At 43.2% G+C, this 27,351-nt stretch overlaps 1 protein-coding gene across 2 annotated transcripts in view; it reads left to right on the top strand.

Moving 5' to 3' along the window:
• Positions 1–677: 677 nt before the first annotated feature.
• The window catches only part of MAP3K21 (mitogen-activated protein kinase kinase kinase 21), a 55,842-nt gene continuing 29,168 nt past the window's right edge, over positions 678–27,351 (top strand). For both annotated transcript variants that reach the window (XM_036102951.2, XM_036102953.2), the window contains exons 1-4: positions 678–1,758; positions 18,186–18,366; positions 22,527–22,675; positions 23,477–23,652. In XM_036102951.2, the coding sequence (XP_035958844.1) occupies positions 930–1,758; positions 18,186–18,366; positions 22,527–22,675; positions 23,477–23,652 (1,335 nt within the window). In that variant the 5' untranslated portion in view covers positions 678–929. The remainder of the gene's footprint in view (positions 1,759–18,185; positions 18,367–22,526; positions 22,676–23,476; positions 23,653–27,351) is intronic.

The following is a 27,351-nucleotide window of genomic DNA, read 5'->3' on the forward strand; positions in this document are numbered from 1 at the left end:
CCCCGTTTCTGGGAATATGTACGGCCCAGGACTCTAGCACCCAGTCGTGGCCAACGCTTCCTAAACCTGAACCTATGGGTTCACAGGGGACAGGCAGTCCTTTCCCACTCGAGGAACCAGTAAAGGCAAACGCGGGATGATGTGTCACGAAGAACGAGCTTCGGGGTCTATACAACCTGCAGCTCACGGCGCGGTGATGTGTAATCTAGTCAGTTCTGGGCTGCTCGGTGGATTTCGACCGCTCGCAGTCCGGTAAACCGGTCTGGAAACGCGCTCCGATGCGTTCCGCCCCCAGTTCTGGGATGCACAGTGACTCTCCCAGAACTGCAACCTACTCCCTCGCGTCACGCCCCAGCGCACCGGGTCCTCTTCAGCCGCGGCACTGGTTTTTAGAGAATCGTGGACTCCCCAAAGCCCTTCCCTTGGCTTAGTTTAATTTTTCTCGAAAACCTCGTGCAGCCCGGCTCCGCCTCCCGGGCCGAAGGGGCGCGGCGCACCCTAGCCCGGGAGCGTCAGCAGCGGGGCGGCCCCGGGCCCGGGGGTCTGGGCGGGCCCCGAGGGGGCGGGGCTGGCCGGCGCGGTGGGCGGGTCCTGGAGGGGCGGGGCGGGCCGGCGCGGTGGGAGGGTCCTGGCGGGGCGGGGCGGGCCCGGAGGGGCGGACCCAGGCGGTGGCTAGGCCCAGCCAGCCGCAGGCCCGCCGCAGGCCCAGCGCGCCACCATGGTGCGACAGCGCCCGCGGCTGTGGGGACCGCTGCAGCAGCAGAAGCGGACGAGGCGGAACGGGGGCTGAGGCCGGGGCCTCCGGGTAGTGGGCCCGTGAACCCCAGCGTCCCCGACTCCCCCTCCTTGCCGGACCATGCACGCCCCGAGCTGCCCCGGAGGCTGAGCCCGTCGCCCAGCTCCGCCGTCGCCCTCCCGGCCGCCCCCCCATGGCCTTGCCGGGCGCCGAGGGCGCGGCTGACAGGCCGGTATCCCCGGCCCGGGGGGCCCCCGCCGGCTCCGCGTCGTCGTCGTCCGCCTCCTCCGGCGGCTCGGCCTCCGCCTCGGCCTCGGCAGGAGCGGGGCTGTGGGCCGCGCTGTACGACTACGAGGCGCGCGGCGAGGACGAGCTGAGCCTGCGGCGCGGCCAGCTGGTGGAGGTGCTGTCCCAGGACGCCGCCGTGTCGGGCGACGAGGGCTGGTGGGCCGGCCAGGTGCAGCGGCGCCTCGGCATCTTCCCCGCCAACTACGTGGCGCCGTGCCGCCCGGCCGCCAGCCCCGGGCCGCCGCCGCCGCCGCCGCCGCCGCGCCCCGGCTCGCCCGTGCACGTCGACTTCGAGCGGCTGGAGCTCAAGGAGCTCATCGGCGCCGGCGGCTTCGGGCAGGTGTACCGCGCCACCTGGCAGGGCCGGGAGGTGGCGGTGAAGGCGGCGCGCCGGGACCCGGAGCAGGACGCGGCGACGGCGGCCGAGAGCGTGCGGCGGGAGGCGAGGCTCTTCGCCATGCTGCGGCACCCCAACATCATCGAGCTGCGCGGCGTGTGCCTGCAGCAGCCGCACCTCTGCCTGGTGCTGGAGTTCGCCCGCGGCGGAGCGCTCAACCGCGCTCTGGCCGCAGCCAACGCCGCCCCGGACCCGCGCGCGCCCGGGCCGCGCCGCGCGCGCCGCATCCCCCCGCACGTGCTGGTCAACTGGGCCGTGCAGATCGCGCGGGGCATGCTCTACCTGCACGAGGAGGCGGTCGTGTCCATCCTGCACCGGGACCTCAAGTCCAGCAACAGTAAGTGGGCCGGAGGTGGTGGGGTGGTGGGGGTGGGGGGACGCAGCCTGGCCCCGCGAAGCCCACCTCGGTGCCAGCCCTGGGCCGGCCCCTCCCGGCCTTGAGCCAGGTGGAAGGAGACGGGGGTCAGCCTCCCAGCGCCCGCAGCACCCTCTGTGCTGGCCTTCCAGGGCCGGGAGCTTCAGCTAAACCTTGGTTACTTGCCTTGGGGCAGGTGACACACTTACCTTGACTTTGCTTTGTTGCTTTTTTGGGTGCCTTTAAAAAAAAAATGCAGATCAGACTTGCTTGCTGACTAAACAATCTTCTGGAAAGCTCACGGTGCAATCTTTGGCCTTTAGGTACAATAAGTGGGTCATTTTGTGGAACTGCAAACCTGAGCCTTCCTCGGATTATGAGGAACCCGTGGCCCTCCTCGGCTTCATCAAACCCCTCCTTTCCTTCAGCTTTACAAGTGCTGAATTGAGGTCGCTCTTGGCTTCATGTCCTTTGACATTTTCAAAGACTTTTCATTCAGACATCTCTGCACACGAAGTATGCTTTTATCATTGATTTGGTGGCTTGGGTGTTGATGGATCGTCTCCAGACAAGAAACACCAGTTTGTGCCAACATGCACATGTAGGCTTAGAGCGAGCTCGTGGTCCTTTGCACAAGTACTTGAAATCTTGAAGACCTGGCCTGTATCGTTTACTTTGTTGATAAGTCAGGGTGGATTTTCTAGCTGTCAATAGAGAACTGACAAATGAGCTAAACCCGAATCCTATTAAATTTCACCTTATAAAAGAGCTAATGGGATGGCCGTTTAAAGTTGGTTCTTCAGGGCGCCTGGGTGGCTCAGTCGGTTAAGCGTCTGCCTTCGGCTCAGGTCATGATCCGGGAGTCCCGGGATTGAGTACCGCATCGGGCTCCCTGCTCAGTGGCGAGTCTGCTTCTCCTTCTGACCCTTACCCCTCTCGTGCTTCCTCTCTCTCTCTCTCTCTCTCACTCTCTGTCTCAAATAAATTAAAAAAAAAATAAAATCTTTAAAAAAAATAAAGTTGGTTTTTTAACGTTGAAGATCACTTCGTGTTCTTAGGATGGGATGAAATCGCATGAAAGATTAAAAATGCAGCCGGAACTGGCATTGGCCTACCACAGCTGCATGTCTTTCAATCTGGTAAAACCTGCTAGGACAGGCGCTAACCCAAACGGAAACAGTGTCCTTCCCCAAGTCTGAAGGAAGAAGAGTGACAAGAAGAAATGATGTATTTGTTTTGTGTTTGTGTAGATTCTTTTTCCTATTCAAAATTCTTCAGCACTGAAAGCTACTTGAAAATGACGAGGGTGGCATTTTCATTAAGGGAGTCAGAATATTTAAGTGTTGGTAACTACATGTAGGCATTGGATACTTGCTTTGGATTTTATTTTGTGCCCCCTGCTAACCCCCAATATAAATTATAACCTTATAATTTAGAGGACAACTGCTCAAGTGTCAGAAGCAGATTCAAACAAGCTATGGCATAAAAGAGTGGCATGGTAGCATGTGTTCTTAGAGTTGGAACAGAGGCCACATAAAGGACTCCAGAATTACTTACTTTTGGACTGTGTTACGGTAAAGACATAGCACAGTTTTCAATGTACTTATTTTTTTTTTTTAAAGATTTTATTTATTTATTTGACAGAGAGAGAGAGAGCGAGAGAGGGAACACAAGCAGGGGGAGTGGGAAAGGGAGAAGCAGGCTTCCCGCCTAGCAGAGAGCCTGATGCGGGGCTCGATCCCAGGATCCCGGGATCATGACCTGAGCTGAAGGCAGACGCTTAATGACTGAGCCACCCAGGCACCCCTCAATGTACTTATTTTTGTTAATGCTTCAAACCCTACAAACTTCACTCCCAGTTGGTGCTTATTTCCTAAAATGTGCTTTCAGTGAAAGATGTGTTTAACTTGCTGCCACAGAACAAGGCCTGTGTGCCCTGTCCTGCTCCTATAGGCTCTCTCCGCAGTGATGTCCTGCAAGCCCTTCTCTGCTGGTTATTTTCTGCAAAACCAGGTTATTTTAAGGACAACAAAAAAGAGCATCATTGCTTGCATTTGTGGCAGTTCTGTGATACACATGGAACCTGGCTTCTACAGACTGATTCTGTTGCAGGACATCAAATTACCAACACAGGCAAACGATCTGGGTTAGATTGATCCTTAGACCAAAAAAACAAAAGGGCCTGTAACGATTATTTTTTTCATTACGCTTACTTGGTTTTGTTGGGTTGTGATAATGCGTGAGGTCCATACAGTCTGTCCATTAGCATGTTTGCTAATGTTGGTAAATGCATAGAAGGGTAGATTAACCCATGTTCCAATCATAAACCTTTTTATATGAATTAAGAACTTTCAAATAACTAATACTATTAAAGAGGAAAAAGAAATAACATGACCCTGGAATAATAACATGGTTAAATAGTTTTTATTGACAGCAGGAAACTTGAACAGCAGAACAGAGATGGTAGATATGTCATTTGGAGGTGCTTATATGGTGCAACTTAGTTTTTTGAAAGCCTTTCCATGCTCAGAAGAAATTGCCAAACTTCCTGGAGCATTTTAATTTCCATAATTGTCAGGCAAGGTCACCTTTGCTTTAAATTTTTGCACTTTAAAAAAGACATAATTGGCTTGGTCACTAGCCTAGCCAAATATTTGTTACAATATGACCATTACTATAGTTTTTAAATGACTATAACAGGAACATTTTGCATAGGGCCTAAAATATGCAAATCACAGTGCCTTGCACATTGCCTTATCCTCGCTCTCTGGTGTTATTTATTCAGTGAATAAATGCAGACACTTTGGAACTTCTTTTGTGGTACATGAAACCATGACTTCTTGTTTAGACTTTCGAGAACAGCAGAAACCCTATTACAGTGTGTTTTGTTTGAATTTATTGGTTATTTGCTAATGGTGGTAGTGAGTTAATGATAATGTAAACAATTGATTTTAAAAATCAATATTGAATTTTATCTTCATTCTGGAGTCCACAAAGAGCCAGTGTAAAACTACCTGGAACCAAGTTAGTTGAAATTACCGTTTAAAACAAATGTTTAAGTTTGGCATAGGAAGATATGGTTCTTGACATGTTTTCTTTCCTCTTTTCTCATTGGTCTACTTTTAAGTTTTATTGTATGTGGGAGACAATGTTTATGTTAAAATAATAGCTGTGTTGTGATGGTACAAACAACTTTGTTCCTTTTCTAACAGCAAAAGATTGAAAGTTGAACCAAATTAGCAAGTTTTAAGCATCCTTTATGTTGTTAAAATATGCCAGGCTCTGGCACTCCCTGGATGTAAAGTGTGTAGAAAGTACTTTGCCAAGTCTATCCATTTGCAACGACTAGAGAGGAGTATGAAGCAACTTTGGGTTCCTGTGAGCATGACCAGTTTTCTGTGCATGCAGAGAAGAGAGAAAAATCACCACGCATTTATTCAATATATCTTGAGCCCTTCCCTCACCCCCAGTCACTTCTGGACCCAGGGACACAGTGGCGAACCACATGACAATATCCCTGTTGGCACTGGGCGTAGTCTAGCGGGAAAGATAGATGGTAGCCATGCAATGGCAAATACTAGTAAGCATGGGGGGTAGATGGTGATGGGGCCAAGGGTGAGGGTGCCTAACAGACTGGGGTGGTGGACAGAAGGTGCTCTGAGGAGTGACACAGAGATGTGGGTGAGGAAGAAGAATGAGTCAAGCAAAGATCCTGGCAAAGAGAGGGTGAGGGAGAATGAGCCTCACTTCCCGGGGAGCAGAGGGAAGGCTGGGAGGCTGAGGCAGAGGGAGGAGTAGAGGTAGGCATGGTGGGGCTTGTGGTCATGACCCACATGGGTCCCACTCTGAGTGCCATCTGTCCAGAGCCTGGGAGCGTTCTCTGCAGAGGAGTGGTAGGATCTGATTCCATGTTTACAAGATTCCTCTGACTGCTCTGGAGGGTGGACTTAAAATTGGCCAACGTGGGGGCGCCTGGGTGGCTCAGTTGGTTAAGCGACTGCCTTCGGCTCAGGTCATGATCCTGGAGTCACAGGATCGAGTCCCGCATCGGGCTTCCTGCTCGGCAGGGAGTCTGCTTCTCCCTGACCCTCCCCCCTCTCATGCTCTCTCTCTCTCAAATAAATAAATAAAATCTTAAAAAAAAAAAAAAATAAAGTATAAAAAATTGGCCAACGTGAAGGCTGTCGATGTTGCTCCCTTCAAAGAACTCGGTGGTTTCACCCAGGCTGGTAGGAACGGGGAGTGGTTTTCAGGGAGGTTACCAAGAAGGAGTGAAGATAAACTAGTACGATATGTGAATTACTGAGGATGGTTTGAATTATTAGAATTTAGTCCATGTTTTGTTTATTCTGGCATAATTCAGTATTGAAAAAAGATTGTGTGGCATAATTTTTTTTTTAATATTGCATACTGTGTTGTGGTGGTGGTGGTGGTTTTAGCAAAAATAAACATTCCAGGAGAAACTGAGCCACAAATTCTGGTAGCTACTTACTTTTATATTTTTTATTTCAATGAGTAAGCATCTTTTTAGCTTGACATTTTTGTAACCTTCTGGGGAATAATTATTATATGTATTATTATCTACAATGGTATTTACAATCAATAAATAGGCATAGTTACATTTAGTATCAAATGCAGTTTAGAGCTCTTAATAAAACTACAAAGGAATCTAATTTTTGGAAAATTTTTTCTCATTAATACAGTGTAAATAAAGGAACTATTTGAGAAAATTATAGGAAATGTTAACCTCCAACTAAGGTGCTTAAATTGCTCATTGGAGTGATTTGGAGGAGCTATTAATTGCGCTATTATCAGTTAAAAGACACGCATCTTCTTTCTCCTCTCGTCTGTTCTTTTATTCCAGACGTGTAGCTTCATGCCATGGCCTCTTCCCACTCCAGGGGGCACAGGGAGATCAGTACAGATACCCCAATGGTGGCAAAGGCTAATCTGCTTCTGACACAAAAAAAGCTAAAGGATTTATTTTTAGAAGAAGAGCAATGACAAACGGTCCCCACATCATCCCCTACCATTTTCATACTTGCATATTAAAAATAACAGGCCACCACTCATTTTTTTCCAGTTGTAAAGGGGGGAGTCAGTTATTTGGTTCTGGATTATGCAAACTCACTCTTCACTCTACACATCTGAACGTGTTTGTAGTCATCATCAAGTGTATCAAAGCACGGTGAAGGAACGAGGAGAGGGGAAGACCACTCCATCCATTTCAGAAGGTGTCTGTGAGCCCTGCTTTCTCTTCTCGCGCAAGCATGCAAGTGTTGAACTTCTCCAGAACGGTGCAGTTACTGGCAGGAGCATCGCCTTCAAAGTCCGTCAGACCTGGGTTCGATTATTGCTATCGTCATTTACAAGCTGTGTGACCTTGGGCAAGTTGTATAACCTCATTGAGCCTGAATTTCTTGATTTCTGAAACTGTCTACTGAAGTCTTGTCTTGGAGATGGACAGAGTCCCAGAGGGAAAATCTGTTTGATGTTTCTTTACCCCATCAAAGGCATTCGTGGAAAAACTGGCATAAAAACATAGGGCTTTTTTTTTAGGGAATCAAGAGTAGTTGGGTGCAGCTAGAATGAAAGATAGACAAGGGGTTTTCTGGGAAGGAAACAGGCGTTTAGCATGTGGCCAGCAGTGAGTGGGTGACTTGAACACCATCCTAACACGGATAGACTAACAAGAGACAATCACTGGAGGTTTTGAGGAGGAAAGTGGTCTGCTCTGCTGAAAGATTAACATCTATACAGAAAAAAAAAAAAAAAATACAAGCTTGGGATAATTTGCTTTATGACTCTACTATCGTAGGTTATCAGTAGGGCAGTAAAAATTACAATACTTAGACATTGGTTTGACGTAAGTTATTTATCGTTTATGACCGGGACCTAGTTTTTATAATCAATATTCATTTGGTCAGTTAGTAAAGGGCATTTTCTCTCTCTGATTCACCAGAGTTAGAAAACAGTGACCAGATTTACCATGCCAGGCTGATGATTTTCAGTCCAAATATCAGAGTGACTGTCCCCAAACCTTCCCCAGCCCTCAGGACCTCCGAAAAGGTGATACACCTCCATAAAGGAGTGTTGGGGGGCAGAGGAAGGGTTCCTAGACAGGCTGGCAGAGCTGTGCTGGTTTTATTTTGGGGCTTGAAACAAATTTGTACAAGTGACTTCCAATGTGTGTGAATTTAGTTATTTTTAAAAAATTCATCTTTTTCAAATACTGCTTCATCTCAGGTGCTTTAACTAAGGAATAGTCATATCAGGCACAAGGGCTCACTCGTATCTAATGCTCCCGAGGCACCGGGTACTGCCCAACCTCGATCCACACTTATTCTTCACAGCTCCTTTTTGAGGTAGGTACTTTATTCCCATTTTACAGATGGAGAAGCTGAAGCCAGGGTTTAATTGCCTTTATCAAGCTCACTTGGCTTGTCAGAGAATTGAATCAGAGCCTCTAATCCTGGAACTTGAGCATTTATCTTCTCCATCTACTGCCTGGATGAACAGTTCTCAAATATTTGTTATCAGGACCCCAAAGAGCTCTTGTTTATGTGGGTTATAGCTATTGATATTTACCAACTTAGAAACTTAAAATGATACATTTAAAAATGTTTAATAATATAAAAACAACAGACCCATTACATGTTAACATAGCATTTTTAATGGGGAAAAAAATCTTATTTTCCAAAAGAAATTTAGAAAGGGGAGTGGCATTGCTTTACCCTTTTGAAGCTCACTTTGAAGGCAGACTTAATAGAAGACAAGTGGATGTTCATATCTGCTTCTGAATTTAATCTGTTGTTACCTTAGGGATGCCCAAGGGTCCCTACTTTGAGACCCCCGAGGCTAGATGATCAGTTCTATTGGTATAGAATGGCACTCTAGAGGAGTTGTTCCTACGCCTAATGTAGCATCAGAAGCTCCTCGTGAGCTTTTAAAAAGTAAAATTCCCTGTCTCACTTTTGGATGTTCTGATTTGGTTGACCTTGGTTGGGAACAAGCAATGAATTTTTTTTTCCTACCATTTTATTTAGAAAATCTTGAAATATAGAATTGAAGGAACTTGAAGTGAGCACTGACATACTCACCACCCAGATTCTACCATTCATGTTTTACTGACTTGTTTTAACACAAATCTCACCCTATCCATCCATTAATCCATCTGAGCTTTTGATGCAGCAATATGTATTTTTTATAAAGCTTCTGGATGACTTAAATGCAGAGCCAAGTTTGGAAACTGCTATTCGAAGGACCAGATTTGTGGGTTCCTTCTTAGGGTTATCTGGGTTGATCTATAAATCCTTCCATGAACCCAGACTGTATCTCAAATCCAGTTAAGTGTCTGATGAAATTGCACAGTTGGTCATGGAAGGCACCAGGTGAGAGTATGGGTAGCTTTTTCTGGGCTTGTGTCTCTGGGGAAAGGAATCTCTCTAAGCATTTGTTCCTTTAACATTGGGTGACAAATAGTGTCATTGTGGCGTCTGAGGTTTGCCCTCTGACTCCACGACTCACCAGCTATGGATTCACAGGCCTGACTTCCTGAATAGGGTGATGTGAGGATAAAGTGAGATAGGTACTCTGGGGTTGGCACACTTTTCCTATAAAGATCCAGATAATAAATATTTTTGGTTTTGTGGACCATAAGGTCTGTGTTGCAACTGGTCAGCTCTGCTGTTGTAGCCAAAGGCATCTACAGGCAGTATGTGAGCAAATGACTGTGGTGTGTTCCAATAAAACTTTATTTACACAATAGGCACTGGGCTGGATTTGGCCCATGGGATGTAGTTTGCCAACACCTGGTATATGTCAAAGTATTTAAAAACTGTAAGACACAATCTAAGTGGAAGTTGGTGACTATGCTCATTTTTATATATTGTTTAGAAACACTTTGAGTGCTTTAAATATCTCCTAATTTGTGTGTGTGTGAACTCATTGATACTTAAAAGTTTTCTACAACTCTTTATAACCTTAAGAACGTTATCATTAGTCATTCTGCAATATATAGTGCCCTGTAATCACATGTTTGTTCATCTTGCACAGGGGTGAGGGTCTTTTTGATTTGGCTAATTTGCTTGATTGGGGCCAGCCAGCAGTATGAGGAAACAGTCTGGAGCTTTGTTCTCTGCAGGAGTGTTGCCATCTGTGTGCTTTGGCAGGTCTGCTTGTAACTTGGGTTGATAAGTTGAGGGTCAAGGAGGAGGCATGAAGTACTATGTTGCTATTGTAACTGTTTCACTACCAGGTTTCATTACTAGTTGCTTTTCTAAGCTATTGGAAAAAGACCAAATCACATGCCATGTGGGGAAGTATCTTGATTGCATATAGGAATGTTTGAGTTATTACTGGCTTAAGGCGATTTGAAGGAGTCCATTTAGTTTCAGGTTTTCTGCAAATGTTGAATCAAATAATATCAGATATATGGCTTTCTGTTTACTAATACCTTAGTGTAGAATATTGTGGAAGACTTCCTCAGTTTGCTTTGCATCTACCTTGTGAAAATACTAAGGGGACACAAATATTGAACTAGATTTGCACACACAATGAAGTGTAAGAAGTTTTCTCATTAAAGCTGAGCATTGTATGCATCCATGAAAAGGTTTGTACAGTGACTTTTCTTTGTGGCGCAAGAGCAAGATGAAGCTCTATTTTAACCGACCACATCTCTATTTTCTTTAGAGAAGTCCATCTTGTGCACTATGCACCAGGAACCCTTTGAGGCTTTTGGTGTTCAGTAGTGAGCAAAGCAGAAACACATTACTCCGCTCCCGGAAGTTACATGCCAGTAAGCAACACAGACGTTCAAACAAGAAATAATAAAAGATGTAGCATGTTGGAGAGTGGGTAAGTGCTTTAGTAGAAAAACTAAAAAAGTAAGATCGAAGAGGGTGAATCTGTTGAGGTGAGCAGTTGAAATTTTAGGTTGGATGGGTAAGGAAGGCCTTCCAGAAAGGGTGGCTGATCAGGAAAACCTGAAGAAATGAGGGAATGCGTCATCTGGGGAAGACCACTGTGGTAGGGGCAACAGAAACTGCAAAATCCCCAAAGCAGGAGACCAGTGTGACTGGAGAGAACTGAAGGAGAGCAATAGGATGTGAGGAGGTTGGGGGTCAGGTCAGGCAGGGTCTGGTAGGTCTTGCAAGACCTTTGACTTTACCATGACCCTGGAGAGTTTCGAACTGGGGACTGGGATCTGATTTGCTTTCTAGCAGGATTGTGCTGGCTGCAGCGTTGACAAGAGATCGAAGGGAAACCAGGGCAGAGGTGAGTTTGGGAGTCATCTGCATCCGGCTGGTATTTAAAGCCCGGAGGTGGGCTGAGATTATCTGGGGAGTGAGTAGATAGAAAGACCAGAGATCCAAGGCCCTAGTCTTGGCGGTCTGCAGTAATTAGAGATCAGGGAGATAGGAGGAATCAGAAAAAGGAGCAGTTAGAAAAGAAAGGGAGCCCCAGAGAGCCATGGATGCTCTGGAGGTCAGTGAAGAACGTGTTTCAGGGAAGAATGATCAACTGGGTCAAATGCTGCAGATGGACAGGAATTCAAAATAAGTATTCTGTTGTAATTCTCTTTAAAATAGTCTTCGTCTCCTAATACTGTTTCGGGAGTGCAGAGGTGAGTTGGTTTTCTGTAGTAGCAGCTGACTTCATGTGAGAAAGCTCATAACTCATCTTCTTTGTACTCATTTTTCCCCCTTATAGTATTTATGTACCCATTCATTTAACAAATATGAATGGTTGCCGTGTAGCATCAGTAAATCAATACATAAAGTTAATTAGGTGCAAATTTTATCCTCCAGTTGCTTCTAATTTAATCAGAGAGATGAGAAGAACAGGTAGGGTAAACATGATGATAGAACTTCAGGGCATTAGAAATGGGAACTTCTAGCTGAGGTCATGCAGGAAGGCGCCCAACGGGAGAAGGTATTTATTGACTCCTGTAATACTGGAGCAGGAGGAGAGTGAGGAAGTTGTTTTTTTTTTTTTTTTAGAGAAGGGGCATTAGAGATTCCAAAGGCTGATGGACTTGAAGTGGTCTCCCAGTTAACACCATGGTGGGAAGGCAGTGCCGGTCCCCTGATGCTCATGCAGGAAGTGGGGTGCCCGCCCCGTGTGGTTTTCATGGAGGATGGGACGGGAGAGTGTTCTATATGGCGGGTGCCCAGATGCAGTGCTGTGTTTTTCAGAGGTGGCCAGTGGTACACAGAATTGTTAGGATGCAGGGTTCATCGTAGAGGACACGGGATCTGGAGAGGTCATTTCGAATGAGGTCCAGAAGGGGCTTGAAGGCCACGGGGAAGGTTTGCCTTTGCCTCCACAGACTGGTGAGTGGGCGAGTGGAGTGTGTGTTGGGGGAGGCAACATGGTGCCAGTGAAGGATAGATGGAGAGAAATACGCGAGATGTGGTGCTGTTTGGTAAACTTAGCACTTATTCCTTATAGGTGGTTATTTTCAGACTTGAAATTCTCAGAGTAACTTTCCTTAGGCTGAGGAAAGTGTGTTCATTAATACTATAGTCTTTCACATTTTGCTTTTCTCAGACCTGTTTTCTTTCTTATGACTTTTTTTTCCTGATAATATATTCCTAGTTAAAGATTAATTGAAACTAACCCCATTTGACTCAAATGGAATTTGGACACAGCAATCCCATAAATGTTGAGAAAATAGAATGGATACAGTGTAATTGCTTTTAAAAAAATATACATTATATGCTATAATTCTGAAAATAGCAATGTGGAACTTCAAAGGAGCCGGAAAAACCACGTGCCTCATGGTTGAGTAAGTAGAGTAAGTAAAGGTTGTAAAGGCTGATTGTTCAAGAACAGGGCTAACAAGGGTCAAAAATCTTCACTGAAGTCTCACAAAAGGGGGCTCAAACACCCGTCGCTAGGTTACCCACAAGAATTTACCATTTCTGTGGCCAAAAAAGTTTTATTTGCCCGGTCTGTACATTATAATTTCTGGTGGCAGGCTGGTGTGCTTGGGCTCTTCCTGGAGAAGGGCAGGAAGCGGAAGTTGGCGCCAACCTGGAGTCCTCAGGCTGAAACCTGGCCAGGTGCCCGAAGCTACCTGTCGGGACACTGGCTATTTTTGGTTTCGGTCACTTTGCCCAAAAGATAAGGAATTTCAGGAATTCTGTGGAACACCTCTGAAATAGAATCCAAAACAATGGGCCTTTCATGGACCTCTAAACGTTTGGCATTCACGGTGTTATTTTAACTTGTTTTCTGTGCAAAGTGTGGAGGCACTTAGCTCCTGTGGAAATTTGGACTGCGGGGGGGTAGGGGTGACGCTCTGAAACCATCAGTACAAATGCTGCTCATAGCACATTGTGCCCTGACATTTATTTAGAAAGCGATCAATTTTAAGTATTTTGTTGTTAGTTCTCACTTTTATTTCTGTTTTCACTTATTTTCGGGGCATTCTTGGCCTTTGCTTCTCAAGGGCTGCCAGGTCTTCCTGGGGTCTGGGGGAGGGACAGTCATTTTTATGCCTGTTTTAATCAGTGCTTCCTCATGCCTTCCTATGTGGATGTTTGTAAGGGTGAAGGACACGTGGGAAAATGTCTTGGAAAACAAAGTTTGATAGAACTACAAGCCATTTTGAGCATTAATTTGGGGTTCTTTTTGGTGGTAAAAATAACCGTTGTTTAAAAGTGAAATTAGTAGTAGTGTGAGTGGAGAAATGTAATATTGTTGATGAAGTAGCTGATTAATTTGATTTTTTTTGTTTGTTTCTGTGGTTTAAGTATTTAGGATTTTAAGGGACTAGATATTTGTTTTTCTTGATATTCATGAGGAGTAAGGACTGAGAAATATACCTTAAGCTGATGTGGAAGGAAGGAACGTTCAAAAAATTAGTCTCTTCAGCAATCTACAAAATGAAATATCTGGTTGTTTTGCCCCCTTCTCACAACCAGTAGCTTTATCAGTTTTGCAGAAGATGGGAAATCATCTGCAGGTGGGATCTGAAATCTGACTCTGAATTGTAGCCACATGCTTTTGGATAACATTTCTAGACTGAACTGGAGATTACAATTCCCACTTCACAGAATGGTGTGAAGGTGAAAAGAGATATTAAATGTGTGAAACGACTATACATAGAAGAGGATCAGTAAGTGGTAGGCAATATTCTTAGTATTAGAACTGGTGATAATTATCACTAATATCAACTATTTCATTGAGCAGTCAATGTAGAGGATATTTTGTTAGGTGATATTGGGGGGCACAGGGGAAATCTGTAAAATTCAGTTCCTAGGAGTAATATATATTTATATATATTCATATATAATATAGGGCAATTAGTCTTATGTAAAAAGATAATGGACAAAACAACATAATATGTGGGTAATGGATGATTGGGAAGATGAAATAGTCCCTATTTTGTACGATGCTCTGGAAGGTTTTCCTAAGGCATCTGGGCCTTGAGAATAGGTACAGTATAGATGGACAGAAAGAATAAGAGGCTATTCCAAACAGAAGTGAGTCTCCCCCCCCACCACCCCCCTCCATCCTTCACTTTATAGTATAGCGTTGAGATTACAAGCAGGAAAAATGGTAGAATTTTGGCCTTGCTACTTATCAACTGTGTAACCGTGAGCAGGCATATAAACCACCTTAAAGCTGATCCATCATCTACGTAATGGATATAAAAATAGAATGGGTGGGGGGCGCCTGGGTGGCTCAGTCGTTAGGCGTCTGCCTTCAGCTCAGGTCATGATCCTGGGCTCCTGGGATGGAGCCCCGCATCGGGCTCCCTGCTCAGCAGGAAGCCTGCTTCTCCCTCTCCCACTCCCCCTGCTTCAGAGTCAGATTTCAGATCCCACCTGCAGATGATTTCCCATCTTCTGCAAAACTGATAAAGCTACTGGTTGTGAGAAGGGGGCAAAACAACCAGATATTTCATTTTGTAGATTGCTGAAGAGACTAATTTTTTGAACGTTCCTTCCTTCCACATCAGCTTAAGGTATTCCCTCTCTCGCTGTCTCTCTGTCAAATAAATAAATAAAATCTTTTAAAAAAAATAGAACAGGGGCTTCTTGCTCTCTAAATCTCATCTTTAGAAGGTCAGTGGGGAAAGAAATGCTACAACACAGCAATATTTATTCAGTATTGGCAACTTATGCAAGTCCCCACTCATGTTTAAATCTAGTGTTGGCTCTCTCCAGTTGCATTAACTCTTTGACTTTTATGACTTTAATATTATAAACATTTGATGATATAATGCAAACACAATACGAATCCATTGCAAAGTGAAATTTCAAGTCTTGAAAAAGAGGATTCCCCAAAGTCCATGAAAGTGATTTCGAAAGACTTACTAAAAACACTTTCAAGCCTATTGATAAAGGGTGTGTGTGTGTGTGCGCGTGTGTGTGTAATCTTCACAAAATACTCTTTCAGACACTATTCTAAGCACCTGATATGTATTCGTCTCTTGCTCACTACAGCCCCATGATGTACCTACTATCACAATTCCCGTGACAGGCAAAGAAACAGAAGCAGGGAATCCGAACCAAGCAGTGTGGCCCAGGAGTGCACGTCCTTCCTCACTCCACCATACTGCCTCCACTGAGATCAGGTAGTAATTCTCCACTGATAGGAAATCAGAAAGAAGAGAATGGGCACCTGAATGGAGAGAGATTTCCAAAGGATAAAGAAAGCTCTCCTGAAAAACTGATAAAAGCTATCCTCTAAGCAATGTTGACAGTAGTTAAGAGTATATGTCTCTGGGGTCAGACTGCTGGAGCTTCACTGCTCCTTAGCCATGTGACCTTGGACAGCTTACGCAACACCTATGTCTCAGCTTCCTTATCTATAAAGTACAGATAGTAAACAGTAAATACCTATTGTATTGCGGCGTGGGCTTTATGATTAAAATAGCCGCAAATGCATTTGACAGATAGAATATACTTGGTAAATGCTCATTATTCTTATAACTAACATTTGGGAAAATGGTCCTCTTTATGATCATGTTCCAAAAATCAAAAAAAGAAGAATGTCTTATGCTATTCTCCAATTTTGTTTGGATAATTTATTCTAAAAGACCTCCCACACGTGTTTTGTTTTTATCCTTCTAAGAGTTAGCACATAGTTACAACAGTGACGCAAACGTCCTTTTTTAAAAAACCAAAAGATGAAATAGACTTATTTTCATTTTATTTTTCAAGGTAAAACCTGAATAATAATCCCACATATGCCCTCTTTACTCTGAAATTTGGATTACTGTTTAAGTGGATTCATTCTGTTGCTTTATTTTTTTCAGTACTAATTATCTTCAGATAATGAAGGCCTATCCCTTGGGATTTTTGTGACGATTGAATGAAATAATGGATATGTGCAAGACATCTAGGAAAACGCCACACTTGTTAGCGACTCTCTTATTTGTTTCTTGTTCATTTCAATTAGATGGGATTGGCATGAGCAAAGGGCAAGTATAAGAATGTGCATGTTGTGTTCATTTGAGAGCATTCAGCACGTGCTCTGAATAAGATGAGACACAGAGTAGATACGTGAACAGGAATGTGAATTGAACATTTTGTCCCCATCGTCCTCCTCTCCCTACCAACTTTCTCTCTCTCTCTCTCTCTCACCCTCACCCTCACTCATACACTCACTGTCTCAGAGCTAACAGTCTGGTGGAGAAGTCAGAGGTGAAAACAAGTACTCCTTGTACCTTATGCTTTGTAAGGGCTGCAATAGAAACACAGGGTCACGTGAGTGTGGAGGCAGGAATCATTTCCTTTGCTTAGGGGTGTTTGGAAGGTTTCACCAAGAGGGCGCTTTTGGGCTGGATGAGCAGTTGAAGTGGAGGAAACACATGGTGTAGGGTGAAGTGTAGGTTCTTGTGCAGATGTAGAGGCTATGGTGGCCGCAGTTTGGGAGAGAGCCATTCTCTCTGAGTTACGCGGAACCGTGGAAGTTGGTGTGTCTTTAATGCAGGTTTATTACCTGCATTACATACAGTAGAATTCACCCTCTCAGGGTGTTCGGTTTGATGAGTTTTGACAAATATGTATATATATATATAATCCTGTAACCACCAGCACCACCACCACCACCAAGATAGAGAGTTTGCATCACCCCAGAAAGTTCTCGTGTGTAGCTTTGTCCTGAGCCTCTGGCAAGCCCTGATCTGATCCAGAATACACATAGAATCATCATCTGTAACCTTTGACATCCGGCTTCTTTCACCGAGCGTGATGGTTTTAAGATTCATCCATGGTGTTATGTATATTGGTAGTTTGTGTGTGGAAGGTTTAAAAATTAAGGAAAGCCCTGCCATTTTAGGACAGTGGATCTGCTGGTAGATGCATTATGCTGTTTGGTTAGGATGATCGTCATGCCTGCGTGTGGCAATGAGGCCAGAAGTGATGTCATGGCAGGGGAAGTGGACGCGGCGGGGATTCGGTTGAAGTGGAACAGTGGAGCTGGGAGTTGGAATGCAGGATTTTAAGGAAGGAGTGAGAGAAGGTAGCAAAAACAGTAGGTTTAAAGCCATCACTTTGTAGCAAATGGGAAGGAGGAATCTGGTTAGGGGGCTGCATTAGATCCCCATGGAAAACCCAGGCAACTTTCTGCATGGTTGTAGGCAGAGGAGAATCAACCAAGGAGAGGAGAGAAGAGCCCCAGGCGCTGGGAAGGGCGGAGTGTGCGGGGGCAGGTGGGGAGACAGGGAGAAGCATGGTTATTTTAGCTACTGTTGCGTGAGAGCTGAGGCACTGACTCTGGTGGGAGTTCTGCTCCCGGAAGTTGCTCTTGAGCTCTGGATTTTGTCAGGAGGCTGGGGGGCTAGGAAAACAGGCATCCGAATGATGTTTCTCTAAAGTTTCTACTTCTTGCTATAGTTTGAGCTTTACTAAAGCAATCATATCTCATAAAATACCTTTAGGAGTTAAAAATCTATAAGCATTTTGCAAGTTTACTATAAGATACTGTTTGATAATAAGGATTTATGGTGACATGTCATCTGCTTGCGATACTCTTGAATAGCTTCAGTAGAAAAGGCTCTGCATTTAGATCAGGACCTAACTTCTAGGAAGAAAACAATATATTCTTACCAGGGAAGCTCTCACAGACTTCTGACCCTATCCATGACACCTCAGTAAGTGTTTCTTGCCCCTAGAAATCACTTACTTTCTCATGAAGAGAAGCATTCATAAAGAGTGCTAAGCCATGTTGTGCCTATGGATTTAAACCAACCAAACAAACAAAAAAACTTGTAACTGCAGGCACCAATGACCCAGTAAAGGTGATGATTTGGTGATGTAAGGAAGGCCAGATGGTAAAATACTCTGCTGACTGAGGTGAAGGCTCTGTCTTAAATACCAAGGAAACAGTGTGACTAGAAAATTATAAGAATATGAAAATAGCCACCTTTGATTTTTAAAAAATTTTTTTAGTTTTGCTGCTTGAGAAGATAGAGCATGATGACTTCTGCAATAAAACGTTGAAGATTACAGATTTCGGGTTGGCAAGAGAATGGCACAGGACTACCAAGATGAGCGCAGCGGGCACCTATGCTTGGATGGCGCCAGAAGTCATCAAGTCTTCCTTGTTTTCTAAGGGAAGTGACATCTGGAGGTAAGCACCATGCTTTTTGCTTTTGCAGATGGCTGCAGAAAATGGTTGCTATGCTTCCTTTAAATGAGTCCCAGAGTTTTTAGAAACTGAGCATGACAGAGAATACAGGCCTTTTCTTCAATACACTCATTGGAGATATCTTCTCTCAAAATCTGTTTCTTTTTTCTATGGTGATTGTATATCAATAAATACTTATTTATTTATTTATTTATTTAGGTTTCAGGAGTAGAACTTAGTGATTCATCACTTATATATAACACCCAGTGCTCATCACAAGCACCCTCCTTAATGCCCATCCCCCATCTAGCCCCTCCCCCATCCACGTCCCTCCATCAACCTTCAGTTTGTTCTCTATTCTTAAGAGACTCTTATGGTGCCTGGGTGGCTCAGTCAGTTAAGTGTCTGCCTTTTGCTCAGATCATGATCCCGGCGTCCTGGATCATCATGATCGGCGGGAAGCCTGCTTCTCCCTCTCCCTCTACCTCTCCCCTGGCTTGTGCTTTCTCTCTCTCTCTCTCTCTTTCTGTCAAATAAATAAACAAAATCTTAAAAAAAAAAATGGGGGGGTCTCTTATGGTTTGCTTCCCCCTCTCTCTTTTTTTCCCCCTTCCCATATGTTCATCTGTTCTGTTGCCTAAATTCCACATATGACTGAAATCATCTGGTACTTGTCTCTCTGACTGACTTATTTCACTTAGCGCAATATACTCTAGCTCCATCCACCCCATTGCAAATGGCAAGATTTCAATTTTTTGATGGCTGAGTAATATTCTGTTGTGTATATATACCACATCTTCTTTATCCATTCATCAGTTGATGGACATTTGGGCTCTTTCCACAGTTTGGCTTTGTTGATAATGCTGCTATAAACATTGGGGTGCACATACCCCCTTTGAATGTGTATTTTTGTATCCTTTGGGTAAATACCTAGTAGTGCAATTGCTGGATCATAGGGTAGTTCTATTTTTAACTTTTTGAGGAACCTCCATACTGTTTTCCAGAGTGGCTGCACCAGCTTGCGTTCCCACCAGCAGGACAAGAGGGTTCCCCTTTCTCTGCATCCTCGCCAACACCTGCTGTTTCCTGTGTTATTAATTTTATCCATTCTGACAGGTGTGAGATGATATCTCATCATGATTTTGATTTGTATTTCTCTGATGATGAGTGATGTTGGGCATCTCTTCATGTGTCTGTTGGCCATCTGGATGTCTTCTTTGGAAACATGACTGTTCATCTCCTCTGCCCAATTCTTAATTGGATTATTTGTTTTTTGGGTGTTGAGTTTGATAAGTTCTTTACAGTTTTAGACACTAACCCTTTATCAGATACGTCATTTGCAAATATCTCCTCCCCTTCCATAGGCTGCCTTTTAGTTTCGTTGATTGTTCCCACATCTGTTTATTTCTAACTGTTTTGCAAGTACAGTTGTCTGATTTTCAGTAAAAGCAGCTAGTTGGAAGAGGGGAGAGAGTTGCTAAGTTGGTAAAAGTTGACAGCTGAAAACAAAGTAGGTATTCGGAAGAAACAAAGCATGAGATTCTGTGGCAAGGAGTAGAAACTAGCGGCCACGAGAGCCACCTAACTGTGGAGCCAAGGGTCCGACACACCTGGAGCATGCATGAATCTGGGGAAGCATACTCGAGCCCTTGGACGTCAGGGTGTGGAAGAGGGGGTGGCCCCCGCTCTGAATTGCACATCGCTTTCCTCTAGGATCTCCCTTTATAACGTTCACAGAAGAATAATTTCATTCCAGAGAGGTTACTTAACTCTGTGCAGTGGACTAGTATTCTGGGATATGGACTGGTGCATTAAGTAGCATGTTCACTGGTCATCTCTCGCCCTTCTTCCTCCTTCCTGGTTATTACAGCACAAAGTAACTCAGACGCTGTCACTGAATTTTTACAATATCTCCTGAGATTACTGCACTTCCACAGAGTAGGTAACCAAGGCACTGGGACATTAAGACATTTCCTCGGGTTATAAAGCTAGTAAGCAGTTATACTCACATCCCAGGCCTGGGAGCCAGGTTCCTGCAACCACAGCCCTTGCTTATCAGGCTACCTGAGTTCTCAGGAGACCGCTTTATTTATACTGTATCCTACCCCGTTTCGGAGAACAAAAGAAAATGCATTACATTCTGTAAATAGCCCCATCAAAATAGTTCTGTTTTTTCCATGTTTGTTTTTTTTTTTTTAACACATGGGTTTTTAACATAAGCCCTCTGCTCTCTAGAAAAATGACCTGTCTTGAATTATTTGTTCACTGAAACTCCCAAGAAGCAAAGTTATGTTGTTATTGTTTATTTTAGTTTTGTTATGTGCTAAAGAGAATAGCAAGGAAGTGGCTTTGAATTTAGACAGTTTTCAGTTATCTTCAGGATTTTTTTTTTGTCCCTTTCTCTGAGGTGATTTTTGTTGATTGATCTATGAATTAAATTTACTTATTCTTACAATTAAAGTGTCTCTGCTAAGGCACTGTAATGTAGGTAATTTTTAAGAAACTAAACAGGTAATTACCTTTGGAAAATACTGGATCCAACTTAATTGCTAATAGTGATAGCATTATATAATTTAAAAGCCCTGTATTATATATTCCCCTTTTTTTCAATATAAAACAGTGCTTTGAGATGGCAGAGCAGACATCACTTTTACTTTATAGATCAGTTAATTCATGATCGGCTGTTAAGGGCTTTGTGAGTGGAGACGTAGCTAGTAAGTAGTGATACTCCCCAAACTCAAGTCTGCAGCTTCCAGATGCAGCTGCCTTTCACTGGTGCCCTGGTCCTCCACCTGCTCAGGGAAGGAGCCCTGGACCCAGCGCCCTCAGGACTCAAACACCTTCACTTAGAGCTGGTAGAACATCAGCTGGAGGATCCCTGAGGCCCCACTGATTGGGCACATTCTGTCATTTCTAAATTCTTATTCTGAAAGTTTTCAGTAGATAGCCTAGGATCCAATAGGCACTGATGGAGAGCTTTTTAAATGAGAGGTTATCATATCTGGGATGACCTGAAGCTGGAGTCTAGAGAGTTTCCAGCTCTTTGCAGACCAGGTCTTCAGAGACGGCTTGTTCTATTATAGTCGTGATGCTCCGAGTCCCCATATCTCTTTAGATCAGAAGATAATCAGATGAGACTCAGACATCAATTCCATAGCCAAATTTAAATGCTTTTTTTGGTGTTATTCTGAGCTGTTCTGCCTTTCCTTTAGGTGTATTTTACTACCTTCTGTCTGCTATCTTTAAAATGATGCTTTAATGTTCTATATAAGCAACAAGCTATGAGAAATGAGAATTAAGTTACTACTCTAAATTTCAAACTTTTTTAAAACTTAAAGCTAATGATGTTTTCAAAAATTAGAAAACTAAATAGGAATGTACTAGTTATGTTAGTAAATTAAAAAAAATAAATATGACTGTTGCTTATATGCCTGTGTGTTTCCATTTAAAATCACATGGGATGTCTGGAGTGAGTGATATTTTATGTATTAACAAAAGATAATTTGTACTTTATGTTTTGAAGAAGATAAAGGGAAACTAAGGTACTAACGGATACAGAGTTACAAAGAAGATGTGTTTTGTCCCACCAGCAGGCACAAGAAGGCCCATGCTGATTTTTTTTGTCCATAACTATTAAGCAATATGGTAGAAAATATGAAGGGAGAGGCAGAAAGATAAACAGTTTCAAAAAAAAAAAAAAAACCATTTAAAAATAGTCAGCATGGTTTGATCTAAGTCCTGTGGTGCATAGGATGAGATTTCTGTCAGTGTCCTGACAATCCTCAAGAGGTTTAATTCCAGTGTAAAAAAATGAGATAGAAGGAGAAACATCAAAACCACCACATTAAAGTGTGACCTGGTTCTGGACCTGATTTGATTCAATTATGTACTGCTCCTATACTTTCCTATTCATTAGGTAGTTTTAATTCCTGTCATGAATGCATAACTGATTTCTGGGAAGGTGTGTACTTACATGTGTTTGGGAGGTTCGCTGGAAGAGCCCACTTCCCACCTTGGGATAAGTGGCACTTAAGGGTTTTGTTGGAAGAGAAGATTCTTAATCGGAGCTGGATGAGGGCTCTGACGCATTTATCCCACCATTTGTGTCATAAGGAAAAGACATCACTTAACCCATGTGACTTTATGGCAGTTTTGCTTTGCAGCTACGGAGTCCTGCTGTGGGAGCTGCTCACGGGAGAAGTCCCCTACCGTGGCATCGATGGGCTCGCCGTGGCTTATGGGGTAGCAGTCAATAAGCTCACTTTGCCCATTCCATCCACCTGCCCTGAACCATTTGCCAAGCTCATGAAAGGTCAGTTTCTGTGTGTCTGCGGAGGCAAGGGGATTTGCTCAGGAGAATGTCTGTATATTTTTTAACCAAAAGAATAATTTCTGTGATTCTAATTTTCAAATGCTTGTAAGCAACTATACTATTTAATGAATTAGAAACCTTGTCTTCAATCTAAGATGTCAGGTAAAGTATTGACAGATTAAGTAACTTTTTAAAAACCAATCTAGTTTTATCAGTGACACGTTTATGTACAAAATTTAACCAACTGGTAATAAAGTTTTCACCAAGTTACACCAGTAGCGCTCAAAGACAGAATTGAATTGGCTTCATTCTGCTATTTTAAGTTCTACCTCATGATCAAAAATGTTTAACGATCTTAACCAGCCCTGTTTTGCCATGACCTTATCTATTTGATGCTTGTCTTTTAAAAATTAACTGACTCCTTTTGCAAGCAGCTAGTTACCTTCCTTCATTATTAGGCCATTTCTTAGAACCTCTCTTGTGGTTATAACCTTTTAGAAACTTTGGTTTTCTTGGGTCAAGTTCGAGAACTCTGTATATGTAAATCACCTGGCTAGCGCAGCTTAGGCCCCTGAAACAGAGTTCGTGGTAAGGCATGGACCACAAAAGATAAACAACAAGAGCCTTACCTAATAGTAAATGTTATGCATGCCACCAGCCTGGTCACTGTGTAAAATAAAATGTTCAAAACCATTATCAGTTGATTTTTAAAATCTTCAGCAGATTTTAAACCCATCTGCATGGGCTGGTAACCTGAACTATGCCAAGAAACAGAATTAATGGGGTTCTTGTTGATTTTAGAGTGCTGGCAACAAGACCCTCACATTCGTCCTTCATTTGCCTCAATTCTTGAACAACTGACAGCTATTGAAGGGACGGTTATGACCGAAATGCCTCAAGAATCTTTTCATTCCATGCAAGATGACTGGAAGCTAGAAATTCAACAAATGTTTGATGAACTGAGAACAAAGGAAAAGGTGAGAGATCTGTATTAATTGCATAATGTACCCACATCTATGAAGATTATGGAAAACGTGAGTCAAGAACACTGTTAGCGTTACTATAAAAGACTTTCAGGCATGAATCTTTATTGATTCTTACCCTCCAGTTTAAACAAAACAAAATGAAACTGGACTCAAGATGTGTAATTAGACCATAAACAACCTTTTATTAAGGGAATTTTCAAAAGTAAAACAAATTAAAAAAAGAGAATAGCAAACTAAACCCTTTGCACAAATTAACCAACTTCAGTAATTGTCAATATTTTGTCATTTTGTTCATCTCCTTTACCCATTATCATCCTTTTTAAAAAATGGGAACCTTAAATTAAATCCTCGACTCATGTCATTTTACCCTTAAGTCTTCAATGTGCATCTCTAACTGGTAAGAATTTTAGAAATAACTTTTTACCATTATTACCTTAAAAAGTAACAGCAATTCCTTGATATCATGTAATATTCTATATTCAAATGTCGCAGTTTGTCTCAAAGGTGTCTTTTTATAGTTTTTGGTTATGTCTTTAAAGCCCTTTTTTATGCTAGACCACCCCCAACATACACACACACACACACACACACACACACACACACACACACATCCTTTTATCTCCAAGGCATTGCTTTGTTGGAGAAAGTGGAAAAGTGTGTAATTTTTTAACTTTTTAATATGATGAGATAAGCTCTGGTTGGTTTGTATATTTTAAGAAGAAGCACAAAATAAACATGTATGTTAACTGTGCTGGAACTGCATGTATGCCGCCACATGCCGAGTGACATGTGAGAAGTGAAGGCACACGGATCGGAGGGCAGGCGAGTTGGGAAGTGAGTTCAGTCGGCATGGTCTCCCTTAGGTCTAGCCCGACCTCACAGCCCTGAAGGACCCACCGTTACAGCATGGCTGGGTGCTACCAGGGCAGTGCTCACTTTTTTAAAGATACTTCCGTAGCACTTGAGCATTTTGATGAATCAAGGTTTATTCTGCTCATCAAGTGTGTAATTGTTCAATAGGTTAAATTCTGTTGTATGTGCAATAAACGTCTCGACAAAGTCCAACATTGCAGGCTTTTGATAACCTTTATGAAGCCATGTAATTGTCCAGGAAGGAATTTTTATGCCTCATACATTTGTGATTCTGAAAGGGTGGAATTCTTTTGAAGAGGGCAGTAATGCTTTGCTAAATAGAGTCCACTCACCGATCCCAATTTACGACACTGAAACATGGTGGAGAATCAGTCCCCCACGTTAAAGTTACTTGGCCTTGTATGGTGTGCCTCTCTGTTACATCTCTAGACTTTTCCACTGACCATAACACCAAAGGCTTGCAGTCAGCCCAAGTGCAAAGGTCAGGGCAGAAGAGGGAATAACAAGTTGTGGTGTGGATGTATGTGCATAAGCATTTCTTGAGCTAGAATATATAATACTGTGCGCGGTGCCAAGACACCATATGCCCACATTCTGTTCTTGAGTAGCTGACACTCACCATTGTCTTGCTGAACTGGAAATTAATACAAGGCATGTCGTAGGTATTCCCCAAAGTGCAAATCGTTTCCTTAAAAATACATATAATTTAAAAATGTGTCTCTGGGGACCTTGGTCTGAGTTTCAAGGTCATGTTTTGTTTTCCCCAGCAAACAAGTGTTGACTGTGTACCGTGAGCTGGGAGCAGTGTTAGAGTCCTGGGATACAAAGATGGATATGACAGTCTGTATCCTTGAGGTCCTTAGAAGGCCAGGCTAGGGATTTGGGATCTTGTTGACAGGTTTTTAAAAGGGGCCGGCTATGTATCTTGGCACCATTTTCCCGCTGGACACTGAAGTCAACCTACTCTCACCCCCTGCCCAATCTTCCTTGATTCTACTTCTTCTTCTTCTTCTTCTTCTTTTTTTTTTTGTAATAGGATTGCTGTTCTCATAGGTACCCAGTCTTAAAGTTCTTAGAAGATGTTTCTGGTGATCTCCTATGTGACAGAGCCCAGCAGTGGGAATCCCTCCCTCATCCCTTCCCACCTGCCTCAATGTGGCAGCATTCCACCTGGGTGCTCTGCATCCAGTCTTGCTCCCCTCACCATCACCTCCAGTGACCCTTCTACAGTGCAGATGCAGAGCTGAGCATCCTTCTTCAATGGCCAGTCCCTTCCCTTATTAATTTCCTTTGTCCTAACATATTTAGCCTCACTTTGTCACAATCATACTGAATTTCTTTTGGTTCCTCTGATGCCATGCTCTTGACCTTTGGTCTTGGTATACATTCTCTTCTCTGTCCAGAATACTGTTCTCTTCCTCGCTTTTGGTCCCACCTCACAATTGCTGGATCCTTTACTGTCAGTCCTTCATAGCTCCCTTCCCTTACCAGGACACACTGTGTCATGGCATCCCACACTTCCCTTGTTGGGGTTGGCGCTGAGTCCTGCTTCATTACTATTCACTTGCTTAATTGTACTTGGTTTGCCTTTTCTGCTAGGTAATAAGTTCATCAGCTGTGCTATCTTATTCTTGGTCATTTCCATCCACAGCATTGAACAAAGTACTCAGCGCAAGGTAGATATGAAATAAATTAACCTACATAAAGTTTCTTAATATGCTCCTGATAAGTATTCTAATAAGTGAATGATATTAGCAATTATTGTTATCACATTATTACTGTTTTAAGTAAAAAGGAATTTAAATCTGTTCTGAATCTTATGCCATCAAAGAGGTGTACAACTCAGCTGTTTAACTGCTGCTTATGTGTTCTTGAGAGACTCCCATATGTGTGCACAGGGAAATTTTGGTTGTTCACTTCAGCATGGTTGGGGAGAATGAAAACCTGGGAACAGCTTCAGTACCCATTAACAGGGAAGACACCTCAACTGCTATATATTGATTCAGTGGAAATCTGCAAACTAGTTAAAACAAATGGATTCTAGCTACATGTTTCAACATGGATAAATCTCAAACATAAGTTTGAGTGGGAAAAGCAAGTTGCAGAAGAATAGTTACATTAGATACCATTTATGTAAAATTATAAAACACATAAAACAATGCCATTCAAATGTACAAAAAGACTGAACATACAGATAAGGGATGGACAGAAAGCAACTGAGGCACAGCAGATCTGCAGAGGGAAGGGAGAAGATTAGAGTCAGCCGCACGTAGGACTTTAGCAGATCTGAGACGGATCAGGTTAAAAACTTAGCCTCTATTAAACATTGATGGTGAGTGCATGGGTATTTGCTATTCTGTCTAATTGTAGTATATTTTAAATATTTCATAATTTTAAATGATTAAAATAAAGACTAGAGAGAAATATGTAAACAGCTAAAGTCATTTTTTTTCAAGTAGTAGATGTGTAGGTAATTCAGTCCCTTCTTGGATCTTTCAGTATTTTGTAAGTTGTAACAATATAAAACAACCAAATGCAGCCTTAGATGGTGGGTTTGATTGTTGGCACCAGGTTTTAAAGAGCCTCCCAAGGAGGATGATCTGGAAGACAGGAGAAGGACCTGGGAATCCATCCAATCTGAGCAAAGAACAGAAGGGGTGCAGACGGGGCTGGTACTTTCAGGGGCTACCTTGGAATACTGGAAGAACTTGAAGGGAGGAAATATGCTTCCAGTTGTTTCAGAGTTTGGCAGTAGGACTTCTTGGGTGAAAGCTCCAGGGATTAAAATGTGGTCTCCGAATCAATGACTTTCCAACG

Source organism: Halichoerus grypus, chromosome 7 (assembly GCF_964656455.1).
Source record: "Halichoerus grypus chromosome 7, mHalGry1.hap1.1, whole genome shotgun sequence".
Classification (NCBI taxonomy): Eukaryota; Metazoa; Chordata; class Mammalia; order Carnivora; family Phocidae; genus Halichoerus; species Halichoerus grypus.